The 24871-nt window shown below is 42.4% G+C and overlaps 1 protein-coding gene across 5 annotated transcripts in view; it reads right to left on the reverse strand.

Annotated features, from left to right (window-relative positions):
- Positions 1 to 24871, reverse strand: part of EIF2B3 (eukaryotic translation initiation factor 2B subunit gamma) — an 87403-nt gene that overhangs the window by 21335 nt on the left and 41197 nt on the right. For all 5 annotated transcript variants that reach the window (XM_015870157.3, XM_085511601.1, XM_085511599.1 and 2 more), the window contains 4 exons: positions 23445 to 23534; positions 5422 to 5552; positions 4637 to 4830; positions 220 to 297 (listed from right to left, as the gene is read on the reverse strand). In XM_015870157.3, coding sequence (XP_015725643.2) covers positions 220 to 297; positions 4637 to 4830; positions 5422 to 5552; positions 23445 to 23534 — 493 coding nt within the window. The remainder of the gene's footprint in view (positions 1 to 219; positions 298 to 4636; positions 4831 to 5421; positions 5553 to 23444; positions 23535 to 24871) is intronic.

Here is a 24871-nt window from a genome sequence, read left to right on the forward strand (position 1 = left end):
GAATTTTTTACCAAATATGTTTAAAAATAGAGACTGAAAGGCAAGAACACACGGGCAAAACTGCAAGCAGACTCTTGGCTCTATCACTCACCTTGTAATTCTATACTACAGAACTCAGTTTTACACCCAGCAGTGGGACAGAATTTTAGGAAGCAGTTCTTGAGCAAAGGGCATACAGACTGCATTAGAAGAGCAGAGATGGGGAAAGGGAACACCTACCATGCCTCTGTCAGTGATCTGTGCAGTCGCATGGACCAGTGGTTCTTCCAGTCCCAGATTAAGCAATAGTTTGGGAACCTGGATGGAGGAATCGACATCACAAGTTAATAGGACAGAGCTATATCTGTATATTACATAAACATGAGTGGCTATGATTTCCATCGTGCCTCTGTCATAAATTTATTAACTTATAGAAGAATGTAGGTTCTTACATTTTAAATCTGCAACTGGTTAATCACCTTCCCATTTTGTAAAGGAGCAAGGTATATTGCCATATGTTCTACATGTCTCCCTCTCTACTCAGCTTCCCACTAGTGGAGAAGCAATGGATCACCATCAGCGAGCACATTGGTTCCAACAGGACACAGTGACATCCCATATACTACTTTAAAGGTTCGTCCTTGACCTGCCATTTTAAATGCAACTCAAAATGTTCTGTATCATTCCGTAATGCAAGAGAGAGAAGGAAGTAGTATCAAATATAAACTGGTGTAAAATGACAACTATGTTCAGCCCACTCACTAAGGTAGTGTGTTGAGAAACAGGCAACGAAAGTCTTTCAGATGGTTTAGAATAAACTGAAGTTGATCGAGTAGCTATTCCAGATGGTAGAAAGCTGCAGAAGAAAATGCTCTTGACAGAGAGAAGACAGGTGTTAGATAAGCAGACAAAGCAGCAATAGTAATAGAGAGGGGTCCATGAAGTAGCCAAGAACAAGCCCACAGAGAGAAATTCTGAGCTGGCTCCTGAAAAAAGCGGGGAGCCACTGCTGTCAGAGGATGGGATATCAGTTTATCATTCCCTCTTTTCTGGGTGAAGGAACAGCCTGAGGCATTCTGCATCTCCTGGCGTCAGGCCGGGGCCAAGGTCACACACCACAGAGGAGGTGATGACAGCATGGGTGACGATACAAGGCGAGGCAGAAGGCTCACAGCACAGCACTGACAGTGCTGCGTGGAGTCACAGAGCAGTGATGCAGTGTAGAGCGCACCTCAGTATGACAGAGACAGCAGGCAAAGAAATACAGAAGATATGGAAGGTGACAAGTTGACTTGTGAGTGCCAAAAGGTCTGTGTCATGGCAGATCGTGTGCCTGAGTGAGAAGGAGGGCATGCTGGAGCTGCTGTAGAGCTCTGCACATGCTGTCTGGACAGCCAGGATGAGAGTGCTGTCCATACAGGAGGGCTGTGTGGCGGCAGTACAACTGGGATTACCCAAAGGGAGAGGAAAGGAGAGGAGAGGCCACTCATTAAATCTTTCTTTTCTCACCTAGGCACGTATTTAGACAAAACTCTTCAGAAAGCTCTATTTCGGAGATCTCTACTGCTGTATAATTTGGCAGAGAGTTGACAGTAATTTCCACACTTGCTCTGAAGGAACTACCATATAGTATGACTGTGTAAAGTGACTTCCTTGGAAAGCTGGGACAATAAGAGCTGATAGCTATGGAGTGAACCTCCAGAAGCAGATCCCATACATCTGAAGAAGTTGGGATCAGATCAGAAAAAAATATCTTAAGATCTTAAAATGAGACGATACTTGCAGGAAATTGCTCAGATATTCATAACATGACCAACCCATTTCCCTTCCAGCATGCAAGGATGGGTAAATAGTGCTGTTTTCATATGATAAGAATTTTCACAGTTGATACTTCATTTGGATGAGTGCGATGAGCTCAGATGAGCTCACACCTCTGAGCTACCTTTTCAAGTTGCCTGCTGTTCCCAGTAGACATTATCATAGTATCAATAAAGTTGGAAAAGACCACTAAGACCATCCAGTCCAACTCCAATCCACCCCACCATGTTCACTGACCACGTCCCTCAGTGCCACACACCCCCAGGGATGGTGACTCCACTACCTCCCTGGGCAGCCTGTTCCAATGCATCACCACTCTTTCTGAGAAGAAATTGTTTTTAATATCCAACTTGAAGATTCTACCCCTGTAGCTCTTCACATCTTGGAGATGGTTCTTCCCACTGGATTTATTTTTCTTTATTTCTTTATTTCTTTTTAGACAAAACAGGTTAAATCCTTTGGTCCAAGATGCGGATGCTACAGAGAACCACCAGTTTATCAAAACACTGCAATCTAGGCCAGCCCAGTAGGATAACACACTGGCTTGGTGAAGGGACACTGACCTCACCTGACACACAGCAGGACTGCCACAACAGATAGAGCTTGAGAGAGGAGTTCACACCAAGTCATACCTACAGTGTAGGCTGGACTGATTCCTACTGTCTAGTGTTACTCTGTGGGAAGAGAAAGAAACAAGGAAAGGCTCCTGCCCTTCTCAGCAGAAAGGTGGTGTGGTGAAACAAATAAAGGATTTTGCTGGCCAAAGCAAAACTGTTATTAGAATCAGCCAGTGGTAGTGCAGCCTGAGGGGTGAACCAAGAAAGCTACCAGCTCAAGCATTTAACTCTGAAAAGGAAGGTTAGATAGGGGGCAGGAGTCAGAGGGAGTGCCTGGGTCAAGGGAAGGTTTAAGATGTGTTTGGATTTAATTCATCTTACAAAGAAACTATTTCCTGCTATTGAAGATAACTCCCTCCTGAACCCACCTGCCCACACACAGGCTGCAGGCATCCAGAAACCCAGCTGGAAGTGAAATGATGTGAGTAAAGTGTTTCCTCACCAGAAGGGCAATGGGTTAGGATGCCATTCCTTCCCACAGCTACTGGACTGGACTGCTACTGCTCTGGGAGCCTGTCCTCTTGGACAGCAGAGCTACAGGTCCAGGCTTTGCAGCCAGTGAATCAAAATCTGGTTTGTGAGGACCAAGAGCCAATGAGACACCAAAAGTCTTCGTTAAAGACCGATAAAACAAGCAAGAAAGAAAAAAAAAGAACATGGAAAGAAATGTTTATATTTTATCAGAATTAACAAGAGAAACCAAATACAGCAGCGCTGAAAAAAAGAACTCCTTTCCTCCTTTCTCACAACCTCTCATTAAGCTCTGTTTTATGCTTTACTTCCACATAGTTTCCTTAGAAATGTTACCATTCTGGAGAAGTTATAAATTCAAAGCAAATCTTATCCAATGTTGAAGGCCTCAGTGTGATTTCAAAACACTAATTCTATGTACCACCCAGGAGCAAACACATTCCCTGAACTGACCAAAATGTAGAATATTTAGGTTAAGGAAAAAAAAAAGAACAACAAAAAAAAAACCCACATGGAGTCTGACTGGCTCAACTCAATAACTTTTTACTGAAGTGGCTGCTGCCAAATGTACACGCACACTTCCCCTAGCAAGCGATATTCTCCCTTTAACCCTTTGGGCACACTGATGCTCCTGAGGAAATTTTTCCCTTTCTGACAGCAGTGTTGCGTCCCCCTCCTCTTTCTCACATCCTTAAGAGCAAATAGCAAACAAACAAACAAACCCAAATCACTTTATTACTATGCTCATCTACAGGAACCAAGGATAAAGAGCTCCAGTGTGTGAATTCATTCTGCCACGCTGCAATTTAAATTTGCAAACATTAATTCCTTACTTCTGGTAAAAAAAAAAAAAAGAAACCAACTCAATTTGAGAGCAAAGGCCCTTTGGAAGTGACCACCTCCAGGACTCCCTGTACAACTACACTGCCCTACCAGCACTGCTTAAAGCAATCCTGAGCCTCACCTTACTGCACTCCCTGTCAGTTTTTCAGATCTAGAGGAAACCGTCCACACCTCATAGCACAAAGCTCATCACTTCATGAGTGAAATGACAACTTTTAAGTTGCATCAGCAGTGTAGTAAAAAAATGTTCATACAAGGAATAAAAGCTATCAATCGCTATCCCGTTAACTAGGACTTTTCTCTGCCTCTCTTTGATCATCTGTGTTGTGAATTCTCAGTAATGTGACAGGAACTGAAAACTGCAACAGATCAACATTTCACCTCCACATTTACCTGCAGTGCAACTGTAGTGAAACCTGTTCACAACATAATTCTTTCATAACGGAAAGCATTAGGCAATATGAATATATGGGTAGTTTTCAGACTTCCTGCAAAATACTACAAACCTTTGTCATTATCACTTAGATAAACATCTGCTATGAAGAGTCCAGCCAGAACTGATCTTGCCTTCAGGACACAAAGGATGCTGACTACATGAACTACTGAAGCTACTTCCAGCCTTATTTTCCACACTTCTTCACTCTTTGGCAGCATTTTTTGTCACACCCCAAACTCAGCAGAATATTTGGGGTAGTTTTCTTGGCTAAATCAAAGCTGTGGAAGAAATTAGTGACAGAACTGCTTCCTTGTCTCACATCCCTGCGCAGCAGTCAGGAAGGTGATGCGCCTAGATAACAAGGCACCAATTCAATTCCCACACACTGCTCAGCAGTACCACAGGGAGCCACTCCTGGAGACTAAAACATCCCATAAACTGCCGTATTCCCATGACAGCGTACTGTTCTCACCTGTCGATTAGCTTCAATATACAACGCAAGTGTATTCACTCGGCAGCACAGTCCCTCTTTCATGATATGGACGTAGCAGCGTACTTTTCCTTCATGGAGAGTTTCATTCATATCTCCTCTGTGATCATTCCAACAAGAGTTATCTGCAGCAGGTTTCAGCAAGCTATTATCTTCCTTTATGAAACTATAAATGTCTGGAGAACACACACATGCATGAAGTTAGACGGGATTTAATGAAATGCTTTCTGAAGAGGAGTCCTATTAAAATACAGTTGGTGAAGGGAGATCTTTGCCCCACATCACCTGAATGGTTTGATACTGAGTAATCATTAACAGATTTTATCACATGTAGTGAGTAAGTGTTATTTTTATTCTGCAGGTGGGAATCAAGGGACCGGGACAGATGCAATCTTTTGCCCAAGGTCACACAAGGAGACCGTGGAAATGCTAAAAATAAACTCCAAGATCTGAGATATCATCAAGTTCCTGGTTATGGCTTCGTCTGTTGCTCTACACAATGGAACTTCCTCCTAAAATTACATCTTCAAAAGTTCATTTACATGTACTGTATTTTGGAAAGATAAATACAGAGCATCTAGCTGATTGGTGCTTGATTTACACTAAAAACAATGATTAAACGCACAATACTGTTTGAAAAGGAACATTATTAGAGCCTTTGCCATCAGAAAGTATAAGAAAGAAAAATAATTAATATTTCTGTACAATCATTCATTTGCAGCATGGGGGATTTAAACAGTCACCAAATTTCTGATACTCATACTGACCTAGAGATGCTTGTTCTTTTTTCTTTCGACCCTCTTCTTTGTTGTCTAGTCCTTGCTGCGCCGATGTAGGAGAAGAGAACTGTTTCCTAACCAGATGTGGGATCAGCTCACTCCGGAGAGATGTGATTGTCCTGGGGAAGGAGATGATGCACTTATGAAGTCCACGAACACCACAACTCGTGTGCCTTCATTTTTTTATGCATAACAATAACAGATACTTAGCATATTTTTCACGAGGACACGTAAAAACGCCTGGTAGTTCATCATGTGTGGCACTAAGGCAATGTTCATTAGTCACATGCTTCTTTAATGCATTAAATTGTAAAGGAAGACTGCAAATAAGGAAAAAGCTTCATCTTCAGAACTAATTCCCCTATATCTTAACAGAGATGCCTATAATTTAATAAGGCATCACTCTGCAATTCGTGCTTGTGTGCAGCTGGAATGCAGAACAGTGCCAATATCGTAATGGCCACAACTGCAATCCATTTTATGTGGCTTAAAAATGGCATCTGTTTACAGGAAAAGAGAGAATAAAGTGCCTATAGGGAAAAACCCACAGAAGCTCATTTTGTTTATGATCAAAATGTGGAAGTGCTCAAAGATATCTGAAATATCTGATTCTTAAATGAAGATATTTATGGCGTAGACATTAATGATGTCCTCCAGCTCACACAAAATGCCAAAAACATTTTAAGACTCAGCCTTTAACCAAAATCAACTCATTGTAGTAAGTGTAAGTCTCAAGAGTTTCACACTCTTAAGGCACCCTGGTCCAAAATTCATCGTAACCAATAGAAAGATTCCCAGTACCTCAGCTGGCTTATTTTCCTCGTGTACAAACCTGTGTACACCCCAATACCAAGGTCAGGGGAATCATGAGAGGTTTGTGATGAAGGACGAACTTCAACCCAAGCCATCTATGCTCGAAACAAGGTGCCCGATCACTCTGTGATCCTTCCTTCTTGCATTGATTTATGTACCGCAATAAATCAAGAAAAACCTCCCCCAATAGACAAATATCAGTCTAGAAAGTCTACAGTACAACAGGGTTATAACTTTTGTGACTTAATTTTGACTGTTAGAAGGTAATTTAATTTCTCTATAAAGTATTTGGGGAAAAAACCACCACCAACAACAACAACTGAATAGTTTTTACAGTTGCAGTGCGTGAGCTGCAGTCTTAAAAGAGTTTTATTGTTGTTGTCCCATTATTTTAACAATCCGCATTTGTTACTGAATTGTGGATTATGGAAAGTAGTGCTTGGGAAAATCACGCGGAAAATAAACTCAAACTTGGCACACATAACAGGAAGTGCTAAACTTCAGAGGAGGGACTGGGAGAACTAAACAGAGCTTGGCTACATAACTCATCAAAAGATAACGTGCAAAAAAGAGGAGCTGTTCACAATAGAAACAGCCAAAATAGGCACAAATAACAGGTTAATTTAATAGAGGGAAGTGCTAGAATGAGCTTCCTGAAGAGATTTTAGTTGGAAAACCTCCAGCAAAAAGGAATTTTAAACAGTTCACTCTTTGAGGAACACAGCTCACTCCCCGCTCAGGTCCCTGCTCAGGTGAATGACAGCGAAACAGAACTAAAGACCAAGACAATATTTGCTGTCTGTAACTTCGAGGGGAAGATCCAGATGTGATTGCTGGTTCAGGCCTAAGAAGAAACACAATGTTTTCCTTCTTCTCTACAAACAGTAGAGTTCAGTCCTTCGCTGTAGGCTGTGTGACATCCTCCAGCTGGCAACAGGATCATCTGAGCCACCCTGGATCTGAAATTCTTCCCTAGTCTACAATCTCCCTTCCTCCTTCCAAATCTTACAGTCATCTTCAGATAGCAGCATTTCAGGGAGTAACGAAGCAGAACACCCCATTTGTTAATCACAACATCTCCCAGCACTAACCACGAGCAGCCGCACACCACGGCTGTCCCAACACACGTGTGGCTGTGCAGATGGGCAGTTTACTAGCCTGAAATGTTTGTCTGCAGCTGTGCCATACAGCAATGATTTCCTGCTCAGGTTTTATACTCCATCCAAAACCGACAATCCCGTGTTTCCCTCAGAGGCTGGCCATGGCATTTATAAGATATATTACCTATAAAATATCCAAGTATTTGGCAGTCTCGAACAGTCTGATGCGGAGGACAACACAACATGGTAGGAAATGAAAGCAGTGGAAAGGGGGAAGGACAAAGTTTGGACTGTTTTTAGATGTTTTACTCTTTCCTGGCTAAATACCTGAAGTGTTCCTGCAATTCTCTGAAGTGTCAGCCACATTCCTGCAGCAAAGGTAGAGAAAAATCTTTGGGTCACCCCTAAGATGTGGCTCAGGAACACACCCTTCTTACTGGAAAAGGAAAAATGGGAATGTTTGCCTTTGCTTGCTTTTTAAGCAGAATATATTTGCAATGTTAAAGGAATTTGCCTTTGGAAAGAATTAAAACATTTACAGAAAGGCTCTTAGTGACAAAAATCCAGGATTTTTTTGTGACAGATCTTGCAATCGTGGAAATATGAAGTGATAGCGTGAGAATATTATCTGTCAACAACTGGGCAAAGGAAACATCTGGCTGGGACTAGAAAAGGAATTCAAATCAAAGGAGGAACAGCACTGAAGAACCTTCATAAAAGAAAAGAAAAAAAAAAAATCAAGACTTTGGAAGAACCAGAACTTGCCTGTAATCTGGGTTAAGGAGAAAACAAACCAAGAAGGTTTCTGATCCTGCGTGTTAAAATCTCTCATAAGAAAATCCTGAACTACAGATGCATATGTTGAGAAGTAAGTGCAAGACTGCACATTCCGAAGAAAGCGATCTTATTTATTCTCTCCAAATTGCAAATTTGGCATCACAGACATTTCTAAGCTTGTTTTTTTCTGTCGCACCAAGAGGTAGGAATGAAATACCTGCTGAGATCAACATAAAGAGAAACCTGACCATATCCAGGAGAAGGAAAGTGAAGGGGTGGGTAGAAGCAGAGGAGGGCATGCAAAACTTTGGCATGAACCCAATAATAAGCCAAATGTGAGTAAGCATGGTCTGACACCTCAGAGGCAAATCCAGACGGTGGAGACGATAAAAATGAACCTGCTTTTGGGAAACATCTGCCAAAACAAACATGCTTTCATAAACTGAGCCAAAGCGACAGGCCTTTTTTGCGGCCCTTCATTCCCCAGCATTTTATTTTTGAAGTGACATCTGCCTGTTTTCACCTCAGCAGAAAGTAGCAGGTTTTCAGTTTTCACATGCTGAAGACTGACAGTGCCAATAGTCTGTTTCTTGTAAAGGAAGGGTACTAACCTTGCAGCACCTGGGGGGCTTCAGTTCATTGAGAACTATGGGAGATGAGCAGCAGTTTTGGAAGGGGACAATGACAATAACATTTTAAGCATATTAAAAGGGATAATTACAGGATGGAATCCTCTGTTCAAGAAATAGGTCACAACAAAGTGGGAAATCAGCATCAAGAGACAGTGCGTACACAGGGGAAATGAAGACAACATGGCAGATGAACTCATACATAAGAAACAGCTGGAAATCCAAGAGATGCTTTCTTAAAAACAAAGGAATCCTGGCAAAAGCCTATATCTAATGTTAGCTCAGAGTACACATCATCCATTTACACTCAGCTGTCCTGCACTGACCTGGTAACTCTCCTCAGAATGAAGAATTACAAACCCAGGATATACAAGGTCACTTATTTAAAATGTAGAACATCAAGGTACTTGGCCAAACCACTGTAACTTTGCTAAGTACTATCGCCAGGGGAGAAAGAAGCACCATGCTTTTAGAACCCTGTCTGGTCCACTACGGCCCACAGAGAGCCAGACCAAACTTGTTGTTGAAATGCCTCTGTGATGCAGGCAAGTTTACTGAATCTTCTGTAAGAAACGAGGAACAATGGAGCCAATTGAACCAAGCAAACAAACACAAAAGATGTAAATATAAAAAAGCAAAAAAGCCCAAACCCAAAGGATATCACAATTATGTTTCAGCGAGCTGTTATTTCTGCTCTAGGTGTACACACTGCTGAACACGTACTTCAGATGACACAGAATAACAACCCTCTGGCCAATGCTGGTAATGAAAAATTCTCAACACGTACTTTATAACAACTAAACAGTCTACTTAAGTCTAAATGTAAGTTATCTTGCAGAAATCTCGGTACTAGGAGATGCTGTTTGGCATGACTCAATGCAGAAATGGGGAACACACAGCTTTTATTTCCTGCAGCTATTTCTTCCAGCCCTGAACAGGACTGTCAGTTCCATTTACCAGCTGTCATTCATTTTCATTTTCCATGTTTCATGTTAAACCCATAAAAGAGTATTAATGAGTATTAGCATTTTAATATCCTCCCTTTCTTATTAACCTGTGATGAAGCGTGAAAACTACCACTGCTGTCAGCACCCACCTGTAAAATCTTCTGTTCCCCTCCCTGGGCTGGTTCCTGGGGGGTTTCACTCGCTGTCATCATTAGCACAACCGCTATTGCTACAGGTGCAGATAGTGTTTGTGATCCACAATCACAAGCAAGCAGAACATGAACTCTTTTGATACCTACTTTAGTCTCTTATTTTTTAATAGCCCAATGTTAGCTCTTGTGTAATTCTACAAGCATACAGCGCATTGGCTTCTAATTGAAGCTCCATGGCTTTCCACAAAGGTTCTTCAGATCACATCAAAAGGAGAACATGAAGTTGTAATTCAGACTGGTGCTTGTAATTAATGTTAGAAACGTATACATAAATACAACTAAACAAATCCTAAGGCACTTACAGTTTTGGCCCAAAAAGCTGCATGTTTACTCAGAGCAATAAAGATGTAAGAAAAAGAGAGAGAGAAAAGGGGGGGTGGGAGGTGGGGGAAAGAGGGTGTGCTGGAAGAAAGAGAAAAGTTAATTCTGAACGCTGTAGGTACATAGTTCATGGTTCTCATCGCTTAAAGGATAAAGCCAAATAACATTTAAAAATTCCATGTAAGCTGGGAGCTCTCTTGTTGAATCTCAACGTTATTTTCTCCTGATCCTTTGATGGAGATTAAAAATTTCCATGTGAATACAAAGAAAGAAACAACAGTTACTCTGAGATTTTTTTTTCCCCCCAGCATTTAATGCCCCAAACTACAGCAGGCAGCCACCATTCCCATCTCCTCCCCCCTCCTTATGAAAAAAAAAAGTCAACTCACTTTGAAGAAAAGACAAAACAGGGTCAGGGCAAGGGGGATTAGGGAAATGATATTTGTATCATGGACCAAATTAAAATGTCAATGCAAGAGGCAGGCAAACATCCCTTGCCACATATATACACCAGGCATGTTTCCTCAAGGAAACAGGAAAGAGATTTGAAAAGAGTTAATGCAGTCCTGAGTTAATAGCACCTGCCTCAGACTCAACACCACTTAAAAGACAGTGTTTGGGTCCATTTCCCACAATGTGGTTTTAACAAGCACAATGGAAAAAGCAATTACAGGCCTTTTCCCCTTCTTCTCACTGATTCACTACTAAAAATGCTGGAATTTCTGAGACATGCTAAGAATGCGGAGAAAGCTGACAAGGACTGTATACAAAAGGAAGAAGTATCAAAAGATAAATTTATTGGGTGTGCCACATCCTCGCAGGCAGCTAATTCTCCTCCTGTATCTTCCAATAATCTTTTTGCCTTTTTTTGGTATACTCCAGGTTAATTAAAACAAAGGAAATCTCCAAGGTAACGAGGCAAGCCAATAAACCACCAAGTGATTCCTCGTGCCTGATTCAAAAACCTCCAGCACCACTCGTAGCATCAAACAGATGTTATTTCTTGCTGTGTTGTCCTGTTCTACACTCTAAATTTCTCCTACAAAAGGAGTAAGTCTCTTTCACACCCTTCCCGAATTTCATACTAATATTTCTCAGTGTCATTTATTACTTTTGGAGCTATGGTGAACACAAGGAAACTTTGAGAAATGTTCTACTAGAAGGCAATTGCACATGACTGCGTTTGTATTTCATTTGTCTTTCCATACTACTTTCTGAACCAAACCTTCAAATCTGACCCACTCCTGCATTGTTAGCAGCCACTGCAGAGTGAGCCCGTATAACCACACAGATTATGAATGACTTCCTAAAGCAACAGAATCACCATGGGAATCCTTGCATTCTGGATGATGGAGGGAAAGCAGATGGCAACACCTCAGTGCCAGTCAGACACACCACAATGCAGAGAGGATGAGATCAAAGTGAGGAGGGGATGGTATGGATGCAAACCACATATGTAAAAGCTGTTCTCAAGTTCCACCAAGTCTGGATGCACTTGAAGAAGGGATCTACTTCCACTTCTGCCAAAAAGCCCTTTGGGAAACAAGGCAGCTTTTTCAAACACTGACCACAGAAGGTAAAACTCCCCAACTACATAGTTAAATCCTTTGAAAGCATGCACACACTTCATTTGGGTCATCCACGTAACCTTAACTCTGCCCACTCCCAGAACAGCCTGGAACACCACACAGCTCCAGACTCATGCATCTTTTGCATGGGAATGCCAGCAAGCTTAGACAGTTTTAGAACTCTCTGACCAAAGATTGCGGCTGTCGGAGGCCACCCAGGGTGTTTGGAAGGTTGCATGAGCTGCTGAGGAATGGCTCTCATTCATTCTCAGACAGCATCCCATTCTTCTCAAACAAGCGCACCTGCACCCAATGTGTTTCCTTGCCAGAACTCATCTTTCCCCGTTCTCTCCCACCTCCGCCTTTGCAGCCATCTGTGTCTGAGTTACCAATTCTTCTCTAAATGCCTTTGAAATCAGGCTCCCTTCCTGAAAAGCTCATCAAACAGAAGCACTCTGATAACATGCCTAAACAAACACGTGCATACGATGCATTAGTCAGGTTGACATGTATCCATAAAACTGAAACTACGCAAACCTTAGGTATATACGTTTAGATAGATCTAAGCACTGCATCACTTGCCTGTATAAAGCACTTCAGTATCCAAAAATGAAGATGCAGCTGCAGCTTCTCGTGGGTAAGCTCTTTCACCTTGCTCCACCGAGGCTGCATTAGAGGCACTGAAGATTTTCACATCACTTTGCCCTTTTTATCCATGCAGATGCTAGGCTTGCTGTACTCAAACTGCACTCAAATGGATGCGCTCTTGACCAGTCTTAACAACACATCCAGCCTTCCAGCAGTCTGGGAGCACATCTGGAAGTGCTGGTGCTTCATTCAGTCTTGCTATCACCTGTACAATCCCCATTTCCCATTGTCTCCCTGAACAAACATTCTACCTTAATTCCCATCCTCATTATTGATGACTAATCCTTGCTCCACCCCTCCCTGTAGGACAACTCTGTTTTCTTTATTAGGGCATATGCAACGTGCTCTACTCTCCCATGAAAAGACTAAAATGCATTTTGCTTCTGCGTCAATTTTCACTTTATCTTTGCTTGAAGAACTTCAGTTTAAAGCTTTTCAGCCAATGAATTCCATCTCTATTCAAAATGTTTTAGGTATATATACATGTATGCACACATACACATACATAAATATTTAACTTCTTACTCTTTATTGTCAGTGAGGCATTCTGTGGTTTCTCCATTTTAATTAAAGACAATGTGCTTTGATCAGATCTTACTACATACTCCAGCATCATATTCAAACTGGAACTATAAAACAATTCACCTACAGATAACTCACCGCCTGCTGAGGACACCTCTGTTCAGACATGTGGGCTCAATCAGCACTCGTAGCACATACTCTCCCTCCCATATGCAGGAAGTTAAAGTCTCCAACGATGATGATTCAATGAAATAATGGAATCAGCAACAGTCCTATCGGCATCTTTATTATCGCCCACATTTCATTTGACTCAGTTGAGGTGCAATGCAATTTGATGTGGAACTAACACCTAGGATACAATAACTCTGAATGGTAGGGAATCAATTACTATCTGCTCTCTTCTCCAAAAATTCAAGTCTGGAGTAGGAGCTCAGCATTTCAGGTGGTATGGAAGAGATTTAGGAACAAACCAGAGCACGAGAAGTGAAAACATTACCTTGAAGATTCTTTAAAGCTGCAAAATCTTGGGGAGGAATTCAGGTCATGCGAACAGAAAATATAAGAGAATTATGCCTTCCGCCACAAGTGAAATATGCCATGACATCACATGGAAGGACTGTATCCTCACAGGAAAACATCTAACTAAACAAGATAATCTGTTCACCCCAACTGTTAGCTTATGTGCAAGTACTGCTTTGTGGAAGAGAATGTACTGCTCTGATGAAAGAATGTTTGGGATAACACTGTCCAAGTGGTGATGACTTACAAATAAACAAACAAACAAACAGGACACAGAAGTAGATGAAAGAATTATCATTCACCACCATTTCAAATCCTTGCTCTCATATAAAGACAAAAGTCAGTCTGACTGAAGGCTGTACCCAAGGAAACCGCAACTGCGTGGAACAGTGGAAAAAAATAGTTAATTTTTAATGTTTATTATCAGATCAGAGCAAGCCCAGCTGAGGCCACCAAGAGGGCCAGGAGCACATGATGCACGAGGAGAAGCTGGGGGAGCAGGGTTTGTGCATCCCAGAGAAGAGAAGGCTGTGGGGAAATCTGATCAGAGTTTTCCACTACCAGAAGTCAGTTAAACATAGAAGACTACCAGACTTTTTCTCAGAGCTGCACAGTAAAATGGCAAGAGGCAACAGACACGAGCTGCAACACTGGAAATTCCAGTTGGGATGTAAGGAAAACAAATTTTCCAGTGAGTGGTACAGTCCTGGGACAAGGCCCAGTCTCCATCCTTCAGATTTTCTAAACAACTGTAAAAAGCCCTGAGCAGCAGAGAAGTCAGCTGCTCAAAGCACAAGGATGGATTAGAGGACTGAAAGAAGCCCCTCAGAGTCTACATTTTGCTTTTACTTACGTTGCCATTTGAATTGCCTTTTGCAAGTCTTTCATAGATTCACTTTTCACAGGGAACCCAAAGGGTCTATCTATCTGATGCTGTAAGTCATGCTTAGAGGACAAATTAACAGATTTTAGCATTTACTTTACAAAAACTTGCATTAAGAGCTGCCTGCACGAACAGAATACTGTGCTAACTGTAACTGAGTAGGCTCCAGCATGTGGCCAATAGGGCATATTGTGGTCTCAAGGACAGACTCACAGTTATTCATTAAGATAACCAGCTCCAATTCAGCACATCCAAAGCTAAGTCTGCTCCCAGGTAGTTCACTAACAGGAAGAAAAGTTATATTCATTACAGAAATTATTTGCTGAAAAATCATAATTTGTTTAAATCTACTGTAGATCATTAGGTTACTTTTCCCCCTGAGGTTACAGGAGCACAAGGGGTATCAAGGGAAGGTGATAAAAGCAACGACACTCCACAAGAAAACGACAACATCAACAAATTCAAGTCCTGGCATTTCTAGTAAGGAACAGAGAAAGCTCCAACAGCTGGATGTGTTTGACAAGGAAAGGAAATGGAAAAGATAAATTGCTATTTCACATTCTAATAGATTAAATGCACTAAGGAGGACCTCGTTTTTTTGTGGGTTTTCTTTTTTTTCCTTTTTGTGTTGGTTTTTTTTTCCCCCTCTTCCTTTCCTTGTTTGGAGAGCTACAATCTATTTGCCCTGTCATTATACAGTACACTTCCTGTAGGAGCTATTTGTTTATTTACCCATTTTAATCACAAGGAAAGTATTCATTATAAAATCTCCCTTTTCAGCAAAGGAGAAACCTTCCAGCCACACGGCTGACACATGTTAACTCGCAGGTATTCACAGAGCAGGTTCTGTTTTAAGCCATCTTTCAGGCAGCCACACAAAGACCACCAAGCTGGGTGTTCAGCTCTGCCAGACCTCCCCCAGCCAGCAGCCCTTGCCAGGAAACACAGGTGACAGCCTGAATGATAAAAAGGCATTTCGAGAGGGAAAAGAAAAAATGTACTGGTTTAGTCTGGGCAGCACCTTAACATAAACCTGCAGGAGCCTTTGTGTACAGCACAGCATGCAGCCATAGAAGCAGGAGCTTCAGCACAAGTCACTCACACCTCCAGCATTCAGAGATCCTCTGCTTTCCTCACACCACCCCTATTAATTAGGGAGAAGGGATGTCATCCAAAGGGACCCAAATAGGCTTGAGAAGTGGGTCCCCATGAACCAAATGCCTCACTCCGGGCAATCCCAGATGTGAGTATGGACTGGGAGAAGAACTCCTTGAGAGAAGCCCTGAGGAGAACTTGGGGGTCCCGATGCACAGGAAGCAGGACATGAGCCAGGAATGTGCTCCTGCATCCTGGAAGGCCAGTTGTACCCTGAGCTGTATCAACAGGGGTGGCAGCAGGGAGAAGGAGGGGACTGTCCCCTTCTGCTCTGCCCCTGCGAGGCCCCATCTGGAGCACCAGGTCCAGGCCTGGGGCCCCCAGCACAGGAGCAATGCAGAGCTGTTGGATGGGGTCCAGAGGAGGCCACAAAGGTGCACAGAGGACCAGAGCACCCCTCCTATGAATAAAAGTTGAGGTAGATGGGCTTGTTCCGTTCAGAGAAGAGAACTCACTGAGAGAACTCAGTGCAGCCTTTCAGTATTTAAAGGGAGCTTATAAACCAGATAGAGACCGACCTTTTACACGGTCTGATAGCGATAGGACAAGGGGGAACTGTTTTAAGCTGAAAGAGGACAGATTCAGTTTAGGTGGCAGGAGGAAATTCTTTACTCAGATGGTGGTGAGGTTCTGGCACAGGCTGCCCTGAGAGCTGTGGGTGCCCCATCCCTGGAGGTGTTCAAGGCCAGGTTGGATAGGATTCTAGGCAGCCTGGTCTGGTGGGCAGCAAATGACTAGTGGATTGGAACTGGATGAGCTTTAAAGGTCCCTTCCAACCCAAACCATCCTGTGACTCCACTTCAGCTCTTCTCACAGCCACAGATGTCAAAACATTGAGCACAGACAACAAGCCTTCCTCTCCCCCTCCAGTGGAGGCTTTCAGGACAGGGCAGAGGGGAGCAGCTTGCTCTGGGATCACAGCTGAAGCAGCTTGGAAAGACAGAACAAAATGACCTCACGTGATCTGTTCTTCTGTATTTCAGCAGTTCAGAAAAACAGCATTCAACTCTACAAACAAATCATGCTGACTTTGGCTATAAAGTTTACAGCAAATTCGTTATGTTCAGAAAAGAGCTTCTCTACCAGCACATCCTGGCAGGCAGCACTTCTGCCATTCTGCAGCACAGAGCTGCCTCGCTCCCTTAGCTCCAGCACCCCATAAGGCAGGAGTCCCAGGGGCCCGACATCTGCACTCAGCATGGCCAGGACCAGGCACTGTGAATGCTTACTCGGAGCTTTCAAAGTGACTGCAGGGCCACTGTTTATCATTCTTGCCCTTCCAGCTACATACATCATTCCTCCCGGCCACAAACAGAGCTGCCCAGTTCCCAAGTGACTCTGCACTCAAAGCAGGATTTTCTGCACTCAGAATCTCCTTACATTAGAAAACTCAATTGCCACCCATGTGCATGATGGAGAAGCTGTAACATCTGAGCAAACAAAAAAATGGCATCTGTTTTTAGATGAAAAACAACAAAACACAAGACAAATAGCTTTTGGAGGCGGTACAACCTGGGTGCCTATAGATGAATTGCCTATCATTTCCTATTGGAAGTTTCTTTTCTCATCTGTTTATAAACTTTGCCAAAATTTAACTGTTTTGGCTGAAATTACCCATGCCAGGTGTTTGCCTCAAGCTGATTTTTTGTTGGAGAGCTTCGTCAAAAATGTCTCAGCTATTTCCAAGAACTAAATTATGGAAAAATACTTTGTTTTGTCCATGCTAAAAATATTTCAGCTACTCTGCTGAAAAACTCTTACGCTTTCATGCTTGCAATTTGGCACAGAGTCATCTTTTTGTCAGGGTGTTACATTTGTAATCATAAAAAGTGCCCATACTACATCAAGCTCAGTCTGAAAAAGCACTGTATGCACTCACTTGGAAAAGACCTCCTTTGTAGCTAAATTTTCTTAGTCCTTCTACGATGGGCACGCTCATTCTAAGAGTCTCTTCATACAAGGTAATTGGACTGCTTTATTCAATGCTCCTCAGCATAACAGAGCATGCTCCAGGCCAAGGTCACAAAGGCTGAGCTGGGTAAGTTCAGAGCATCACATCGTTCTGCTGGCTGACCTGACAGGTGATAAATCTGTGCTGATAACAGCTACTCCACTAGCAGGAGTCACATTGGCCTCACTGAACATGTGTATTCACATTCTTAGAACCGATACATGTATTTTACATATATGTATATATGCACTCACGCATAATTAAACACAATTTTAAATGAACATCAGGGTAACAATTTGGGCACACAAATTAAGAAAAGCCAGACCTATGTCACTTATACAACCCTAATTAAGACCTTGTGTGTACACATTATGACACAAGCCTTAAAAACGTATTCACCTACTTCTCCTCTCTCCCCAGTCTCCATTTCTTCTTCACCCAATGTAAAGATGGACTTTGCCCTGGGGATAAATAAAGGTTGTGTAATGAGGCAGAAGAATTCCTGCCTCATTTGTTAGAACATGTGTGTTAAATATACAAGACAGAGAGCTGAGAGAGAACTGCTAATATTTAAAGCAAATGAATGATGCCTGAAAACCTTTCTTTTTTTTTTTTTTTCCCTTTAAGTTCCCTTCTGTCAGAGGAGTCTACAGAAGCTGCTGAATGCAGATCACAAATCTAACTTCTGCAGGTTGCTACTGGTTAAGTGCTTTTGATTTGCTCAGCATCACCTTGCAACAACTATCATCGATAGAAAAGATTATTCCAGCATTTCAAGAAGATGCAGAGCCTTCAGACTTGAACTGATGTGTGCCTTAGCTTTCCCCTTTCAGTATGGAGAGAGTGACTTCTCTCACAGAAGTGCTGGAAAGACAGTTAATGAAATGCATACAGAGCATTCTAGCAGCAGCTATGAACATCACAAACCTGAATGGAAAGCATTTACCCTATCCTCAGAACACAATTTAAACAATGAGAAGAAAGAAAGGCTGGTAGCCTTCATCTTAACTACAGAAATTAAACATAATATTAAACAGTATCTCCTTCACTGAACATCTCAGGTGTCAAATGATGCAATGTGACAGAGGGAAAGAAAAAAGAACAGAGCTATGTAACTGGAGACCGTACTGTAATGTGTGGCACATACAGAACCACAATGCTGCACAGGAATCCTCAGCTGTGGCACTTCCTAACTGCCAAGAGCTTGACTTGTGAAGTAAGCATTTAATAACAATGACTCGCAGAGGTAACTTAAGAAGTATGACCCCATACTTCCTCGTTTTAAGCAGCCTCAATCTGGCCTCCGATTATCTGGTATCCTTCAGTAAGAGGTGGAAATGGCAGGCTGCACATGGCTACGGCTTTCAGCTGTGAGCAAGACGAGAGCTGAACACATGTAACAGATGTGCACATACAGATAACAACTGACTGGGTACAACATCACTTATGTACACGTGTATCATAAATGTGTACTGCATACATACTTCTGAACATACAGGCAAGATAGAAACAGAGATTCACCTTCACTGCTCCAATTTTCAAAACAAAGGGTTGCTTTATTTTTACCCTCCTTCAAATCAGATAAATTATTTCACCAGGCTGCAGCTTTAGAAATAATCTAAAAAACCAGAACGCAAACAACAAAACAACTTCACTTTGATCACATCTCCTTTGCTAGTAGCTCTGCTGGGATTGCTAGCAAGCAGACTGCCAGCACATAGTAAAGAAGTCTCGGTGCATGTCTGTGCAACGCTCTGGGTTCACAAAGCCAGAATCTGCCCTCCGCTACAGATGAAGTTCACAAGGAAAAAAAAAGGAATAAGGACTCTCTTCTTCCATCTGCCCTGAATGCAGCAATGAGGCAGGATTCCAACCTAGCACTCAGGAGAGTGCCAAAAAGGGGACTGGCTACTGTGCTGGCTGCCACCCCAGGGCCCCAGGGGTGTGAGGCCCGCCAGCTGTGGGGTGGAGCCATGCCCCCAGCCAGCTCCAGCCTCTGCTGCTGTCTTGCCTGCTGGCTGGGCCTGCCTAATGATCTTTTTAAGAAAAGCAATATTGTGCAGTTCATCACGCGGTGCAGGTGTTCACCTTCAGCTGTCGCTGCCCTGTGCTGGCAGGGTAGCTCCGGCAGCCAGCACTTGTCTGCCTTCCCCGCTACACGCAGAGCAGCACCTACGGCCAAATGAAAGCATCCAAGGCCAGCTTTATTCTGAAAAATGAAATGTTTAGGAAAGAAAAGCTCTTGCCTGAGCACAGGGAGAACGGATTTTGAACTGTGCAAAGCAGTGGTGCAGTTGAGCTGAGCAGAGACTGACACACAGTTAGGAGGATGAGGGAGCATCAGTCTACCCTGGTGGTGCAGAGAGAGGGGAAGGAGGCAGTTCCAGCTGCAAGGAAGGACAAACTGCTTGGGGCAGTAATTTCTTCGGCTGCTCCCCAGGTCATTGTGGAACCACTTGTGTTTCATTTCAGCAGATTAAGGCAGGGTAGGACTGTCACGTGCCTGAAGACTCAGTTTCACAAAGGTGCGTGTTAAACTAGTGGCTGAGAGATAAATGGACACAAAGACATCAACTACCCAACTCCATTTCTTCCTCCTCGACAAGGAAAGAAGAACCAGTTTAATTCCCAGGTTTAAACACCATTAGGACCATGGTATCTTTCACTTTTGTCAGACATACAGATTTGAGGAGTTTCTAATAGACAGCCCATTCCCTCTGACTTTAATATTTGATTTCTGCTTTTAGCACTTTCACTATAGATTTCTGCTTTTAGAACTCAGCAACTTGTTTGCTTTCCTAAAGCACATTAAGACTTCAGGCAAGAGAATCTGTTATTCAGGCCCTTCAAAATAGCTCATAAAAATGTATTAAAGGACTACGAACTGAATTACCAACTCCTGAGCAGTGTTTTGACCTCTCCGAGCATCCCCCAAGGTACAATCTCAGTGCTGCCAAACACACACTGATCATTCTCCAAACAATCCCACACAGAAGATGAAACAAGTGCACAGACACATTAAGGGGTTTGTCCAGCAACACAAAGACAGTGACCGCGCTGATAATAAAACCTCTGTATAATGCTCCATTTGGGAACTGAACAATAAATGGAGCCTTTTTCTATGGGTGTCATATTACAGAGTCGTCCCAAATCCTAACATCAGATTCATGTACTTGGACAAAACAAGATCTCAGCCAGTTCACATTCCCTCCCCCCCGGCCCCTATTTTCCTATCATAGTTGCTAGTGATTTTTGATTTTACATTCAACACATATATTAACCTGATCAAAGTAGAGCAATGTAATTTACTCTTACAGGTGCAGCTATATGCAAACTCCATTCTCAGTGGGAGAGCTAGTTGCCATTTTAACCACATCTCTGCAGCTAAACTGGGAGTACACTGGGCTTTTATCCCACTTGAAGCAACAGATCCCACACACACAACCACATTAGTTTTCATGCAATTCTATGACCTGGAAGTAATCATAACTTTCCACTACAGAATGGGGAGCTATGACTGGTTGTAGGACCTGATATTTTGTTCTGCTCTCGTATCTCAAAATACAATTTGAATTAAAAAAAAAAGCAAATGCTTTACTAAGCTACAAACAATGAAAGAAGGTGTTCTGCCTGCCATCAAGCCCCGCTGTTAAAATATTAACACAATGTAAATATTGTAATATTGAGGAAGTACACTGTGTCAGTACTTCCTGGCACCACACAAGAGCTTCACTGTTCACTTCAATCCCTGCTGTTAGTTTTAAACACGCACAACTTAAACAAGGCATCTGAGCTTCTCCAGTCCCGGGGTAAAACTGCAGAGAGGCGAAGGCTTACTGTACATTTTCTCTAGTCTAAAACCCAAAGTATTACAAAGATTCCCTAAATCCAAACAATTATGTCCATGTCAGTACTTTTGAGGGAAAAATATTCTGCAGGGTCTTTCAAGAGTCCTGGCATATTGCTGCCAAACAAGGAAAGATCTTTGGGTATGCACTGTCCTCCCCTTCCTTAGCAAAGAAAAACAAGCTGCAAATGCCCACCAATGCCAGAAGCCTGAAAGCCCAACTTATTCATCGTGGCAAAAGGCCCATTCTCCAGATCTGCCAGTTAAACACATTACTAGCAATTGACTCTCTCCCTCTCAATTCAAAGGATAAGCAGCATATATGTAATGAAGAGAACAAGGCAGCTACCTGCTGTTTGAAAGGCAAATGTGCAGTCAGACCTTAGCAACACATCATAGCAGCTAGACGGTATTTGTAATGCAATCTTACTAAAATCAAGCCAGCTTCACAAAACAGTGAAGACAGAATGATCTCTGGAACAGAAATAGCCCTGGACAAACCTGCAAAAACCCAGAAGACTTGATCTGGAGGTAACACGAGGAATGCAGAGCAGAATTTCACTCCACTGGCTTTGGTTAATATAAGTTAGGCAAAATCACACCGCTCATAGAAGCAAAGATTTGACCAGCTTGAATGGAAACAGCATAAAGCCTTGAAATCTGAAATGACCACTGTTTATGTTTAGAGGCCTCATTGTGTCATGCACTGTGACATGTCGGACAAAGACTGTCCTTGTTCCCCAGACATAACGATCTAAATTCAAAACAGAACTAAGTACACACACAAAAAAAAACCTGAATGTGTGAAATGTTTCCACATATTCAAGCAATGCTCAATTCCAACAGAACTACATGGCTGAGATTTCCAGACATTAACTCTACACGTTGCATTATGACACAAGAGATGCATACACACTGCTTCGTGCTTCCGCAGAATGCACGGAGCCCAAGATGTCAGTGGCTCTTTTAAATTATAGGTTATAAAAGGCTTATTCCAGATTTAAAATGCCTTCTCCTGAAGCCTTCTCACCTTTCAGACATTCTCATACACAAATGAGATCTAAAATGACTCGCACAATGCTCCCACGTGCCAGTCACAGCAGCGGATAAGCTTTATTCTTATGCATGGTAAGAAATTGCCCTGAGGGTTAACACAGATTTTCCACTTAATTTTAACTCACTCCCAGAACCTTATTCAAAGAGCTCCTTTGAACACATACACAACTGCATCACCAGATTTGTATATGGTCAAGGCTAACACAAATCCCCTTACTCACCCACCCACAATGTTTTCTCACATCAGTTTATCTACTAAGAAAAGCACTAGGAACACAACGCTTACTCAACCCCTTTATCTTTCATCTTACTTAAAAGGGAGAAAAACTCTTGAGAACTCAGTGAGCATTCAATATATGTAACATACATGAGAGAGCTGAAAAATTCTAGGAGCAAGACATCAATTCCAAAACCCAACTACTTACTGTGAGGAGAGCTGTTCATTTGTTTGTTTTGTTGGTTTTTTTTTTTTTTAAAGATAAACAAGAGGTTTTTTTTGTCCATTTCATGAAATATTATAGCTAAGATCCTTCTCCGCTTCCATAAATGGATGTTTTTCTTGCTCTCCGTGGGTGGTCTCAGAGTTTTGACAGAGGAACATCACAAGCTAAAAACATAGGATGCTGCAGAGATAGCCCACCTGCAGCGGTGGTGGATGTGAGGGGGGAGAGGAAAGGTGATTTCAAAGGCCAAAACAGACTGTGGTGGGGGAAAGCAAAGGTCAGAAATGTATTCACAGCCCTAACAATGGGGGAGCCCTGGCAAAGTGAGCAGCCAAGAAACACAGCTACATTAGGATAACAAGGGATGCAGAACGAAGCCAAAATTTTAGCTTTCATTTTTGCCATTACTAGATTAAAAGAAAAGCCTAAGCAAGAAAGTGAGACATAACACTCAGCACTGTTTTTCACAACATTAAAGTTGTTTGTTTGTTTTTAATTAGCTTATTTTCCATTGAATGTCAGCCAATTTAACGAAGCAAATTTCCCTTTAAAAGCTCCGGTATGAAGTACCTGTCAGTGTAAAAACCTGCTATGACTTTACATTGTGTTTGGTTTCTTACCTGTTTTCTACAAGGAAGTCTACCACGTATTTCTTCAGACAGTAGAGATGGGCATCCATCAGCCCTGTTCTGATGTGCATCCTGGGGTGCCTAGAGGAGGGAAAAAAGAAACATCATGGAGTTTTGCATGGCTGTTTGCAAGAGTTCGGCTTTGCAATCAAGTCAGTGGGTTGTGAGAAGTTTGCAAAGGTAGATCTGCTTCCTTCTTTCCACTGCTGGATTATCAGGCAGGAGAATAGTGCAGGCTGCCATTACTGGACTCTGCAAACTTACACCTGCTGGCCCTGGGCTGATTTGCTGAGAAAGAAAACACCTCCTCCAAGGAGTCATTACTCCTGCTACATCTTCTTATGTAAGTGGAAATTGCACATTACTGGGCAGGAAGCCAAAGTAATGGGCCCAGAGTGCTAAAAGTTACAGTGGGTAATGTCAGGGTACAATAATTCAAAGCTTCTGGCTAAGTGCCTGCCTTAATATGCAAGGCTGTGCATGTTCCACTAGCAAACACAACACTACTGTGTTTTTTCCAGCTCTTCCTGGAGGCAAACAGGGGAACGAGATGGGGTCTGCCCACCTTCCCAGCACTACACATTACAAACGACTGCCACAGCTTGATTACTATGCATTTGTGTCTCCAGTCCAATAAGATGGAAAGCATCAAGAAAACTCCCTCTCATCATCAGCCAAACAATGGCAAACAGGGAATTCCTACCTTTCAGACCAGGGGCACATTAACATCTCAGTAACTCAGAAGTCTATCAGATCCACCGTTTTAAGAACAAAGCCATCAACAGTCCAACTACGCTGGACTGGTCCAAGATGTGTGTAACTGGACTCGGTTCTGGGGCTATCAAGGAAGGAAATCACAGCCTAAACCTGAAAGGGATATATATTTTCATTTTTCCTTCCTTTGATGCCCAGATTCTGTAATGGAGTCTAAATAAACACATCTTACCAGTATCTTCCAGCCAACTTTGTTCTCTTACTCCAGGACACACTAAAGTCAGATGTTTGCAATCAAGATCACTTTTACTAATTAGCTAAGAAGAAGGATCACTCACAACTTAAGCTAGTACATGTATAAGTAAACCAATACTAGCACACTGATTGCTTACTAATATCAATATACCAAAGCATTCTAGAAGCCATTCTTTCAGAGCATATCTTGATTAACACTGAACAACCAAAGGTCTTAAAATTTTATGAATTCAGATGGCATTTCTCAAGCATGTTATTCAGTTCAAGCCAAGGGTACTATTAACTGGTGATACATTCTGTAAGGCCCATTTGTAAGAAAAAGCTCCTGTATGAGTTGTATGGCACTTTGGAGTAAGCGTATGGTACTAAGTGATACATACACCTCCAGCAGGTTACTTCATTAACAAAACATGAGCTCACCTAGCAGTGCTCCAGTACTGATATTATCA

This window comes from Coturnix japonica, chromosome 11 (genome assembly GCF_054131305.1).
Source record: "Coturnix japonica strain WE chromosome 11, WE-NBRP24, whole genome shotgun sequence".
NCBI lineage: Eukaryota > Metazoa > Chordata > Aves > Galliformes > Phasianidae > Coturnix > Coturnix japonica.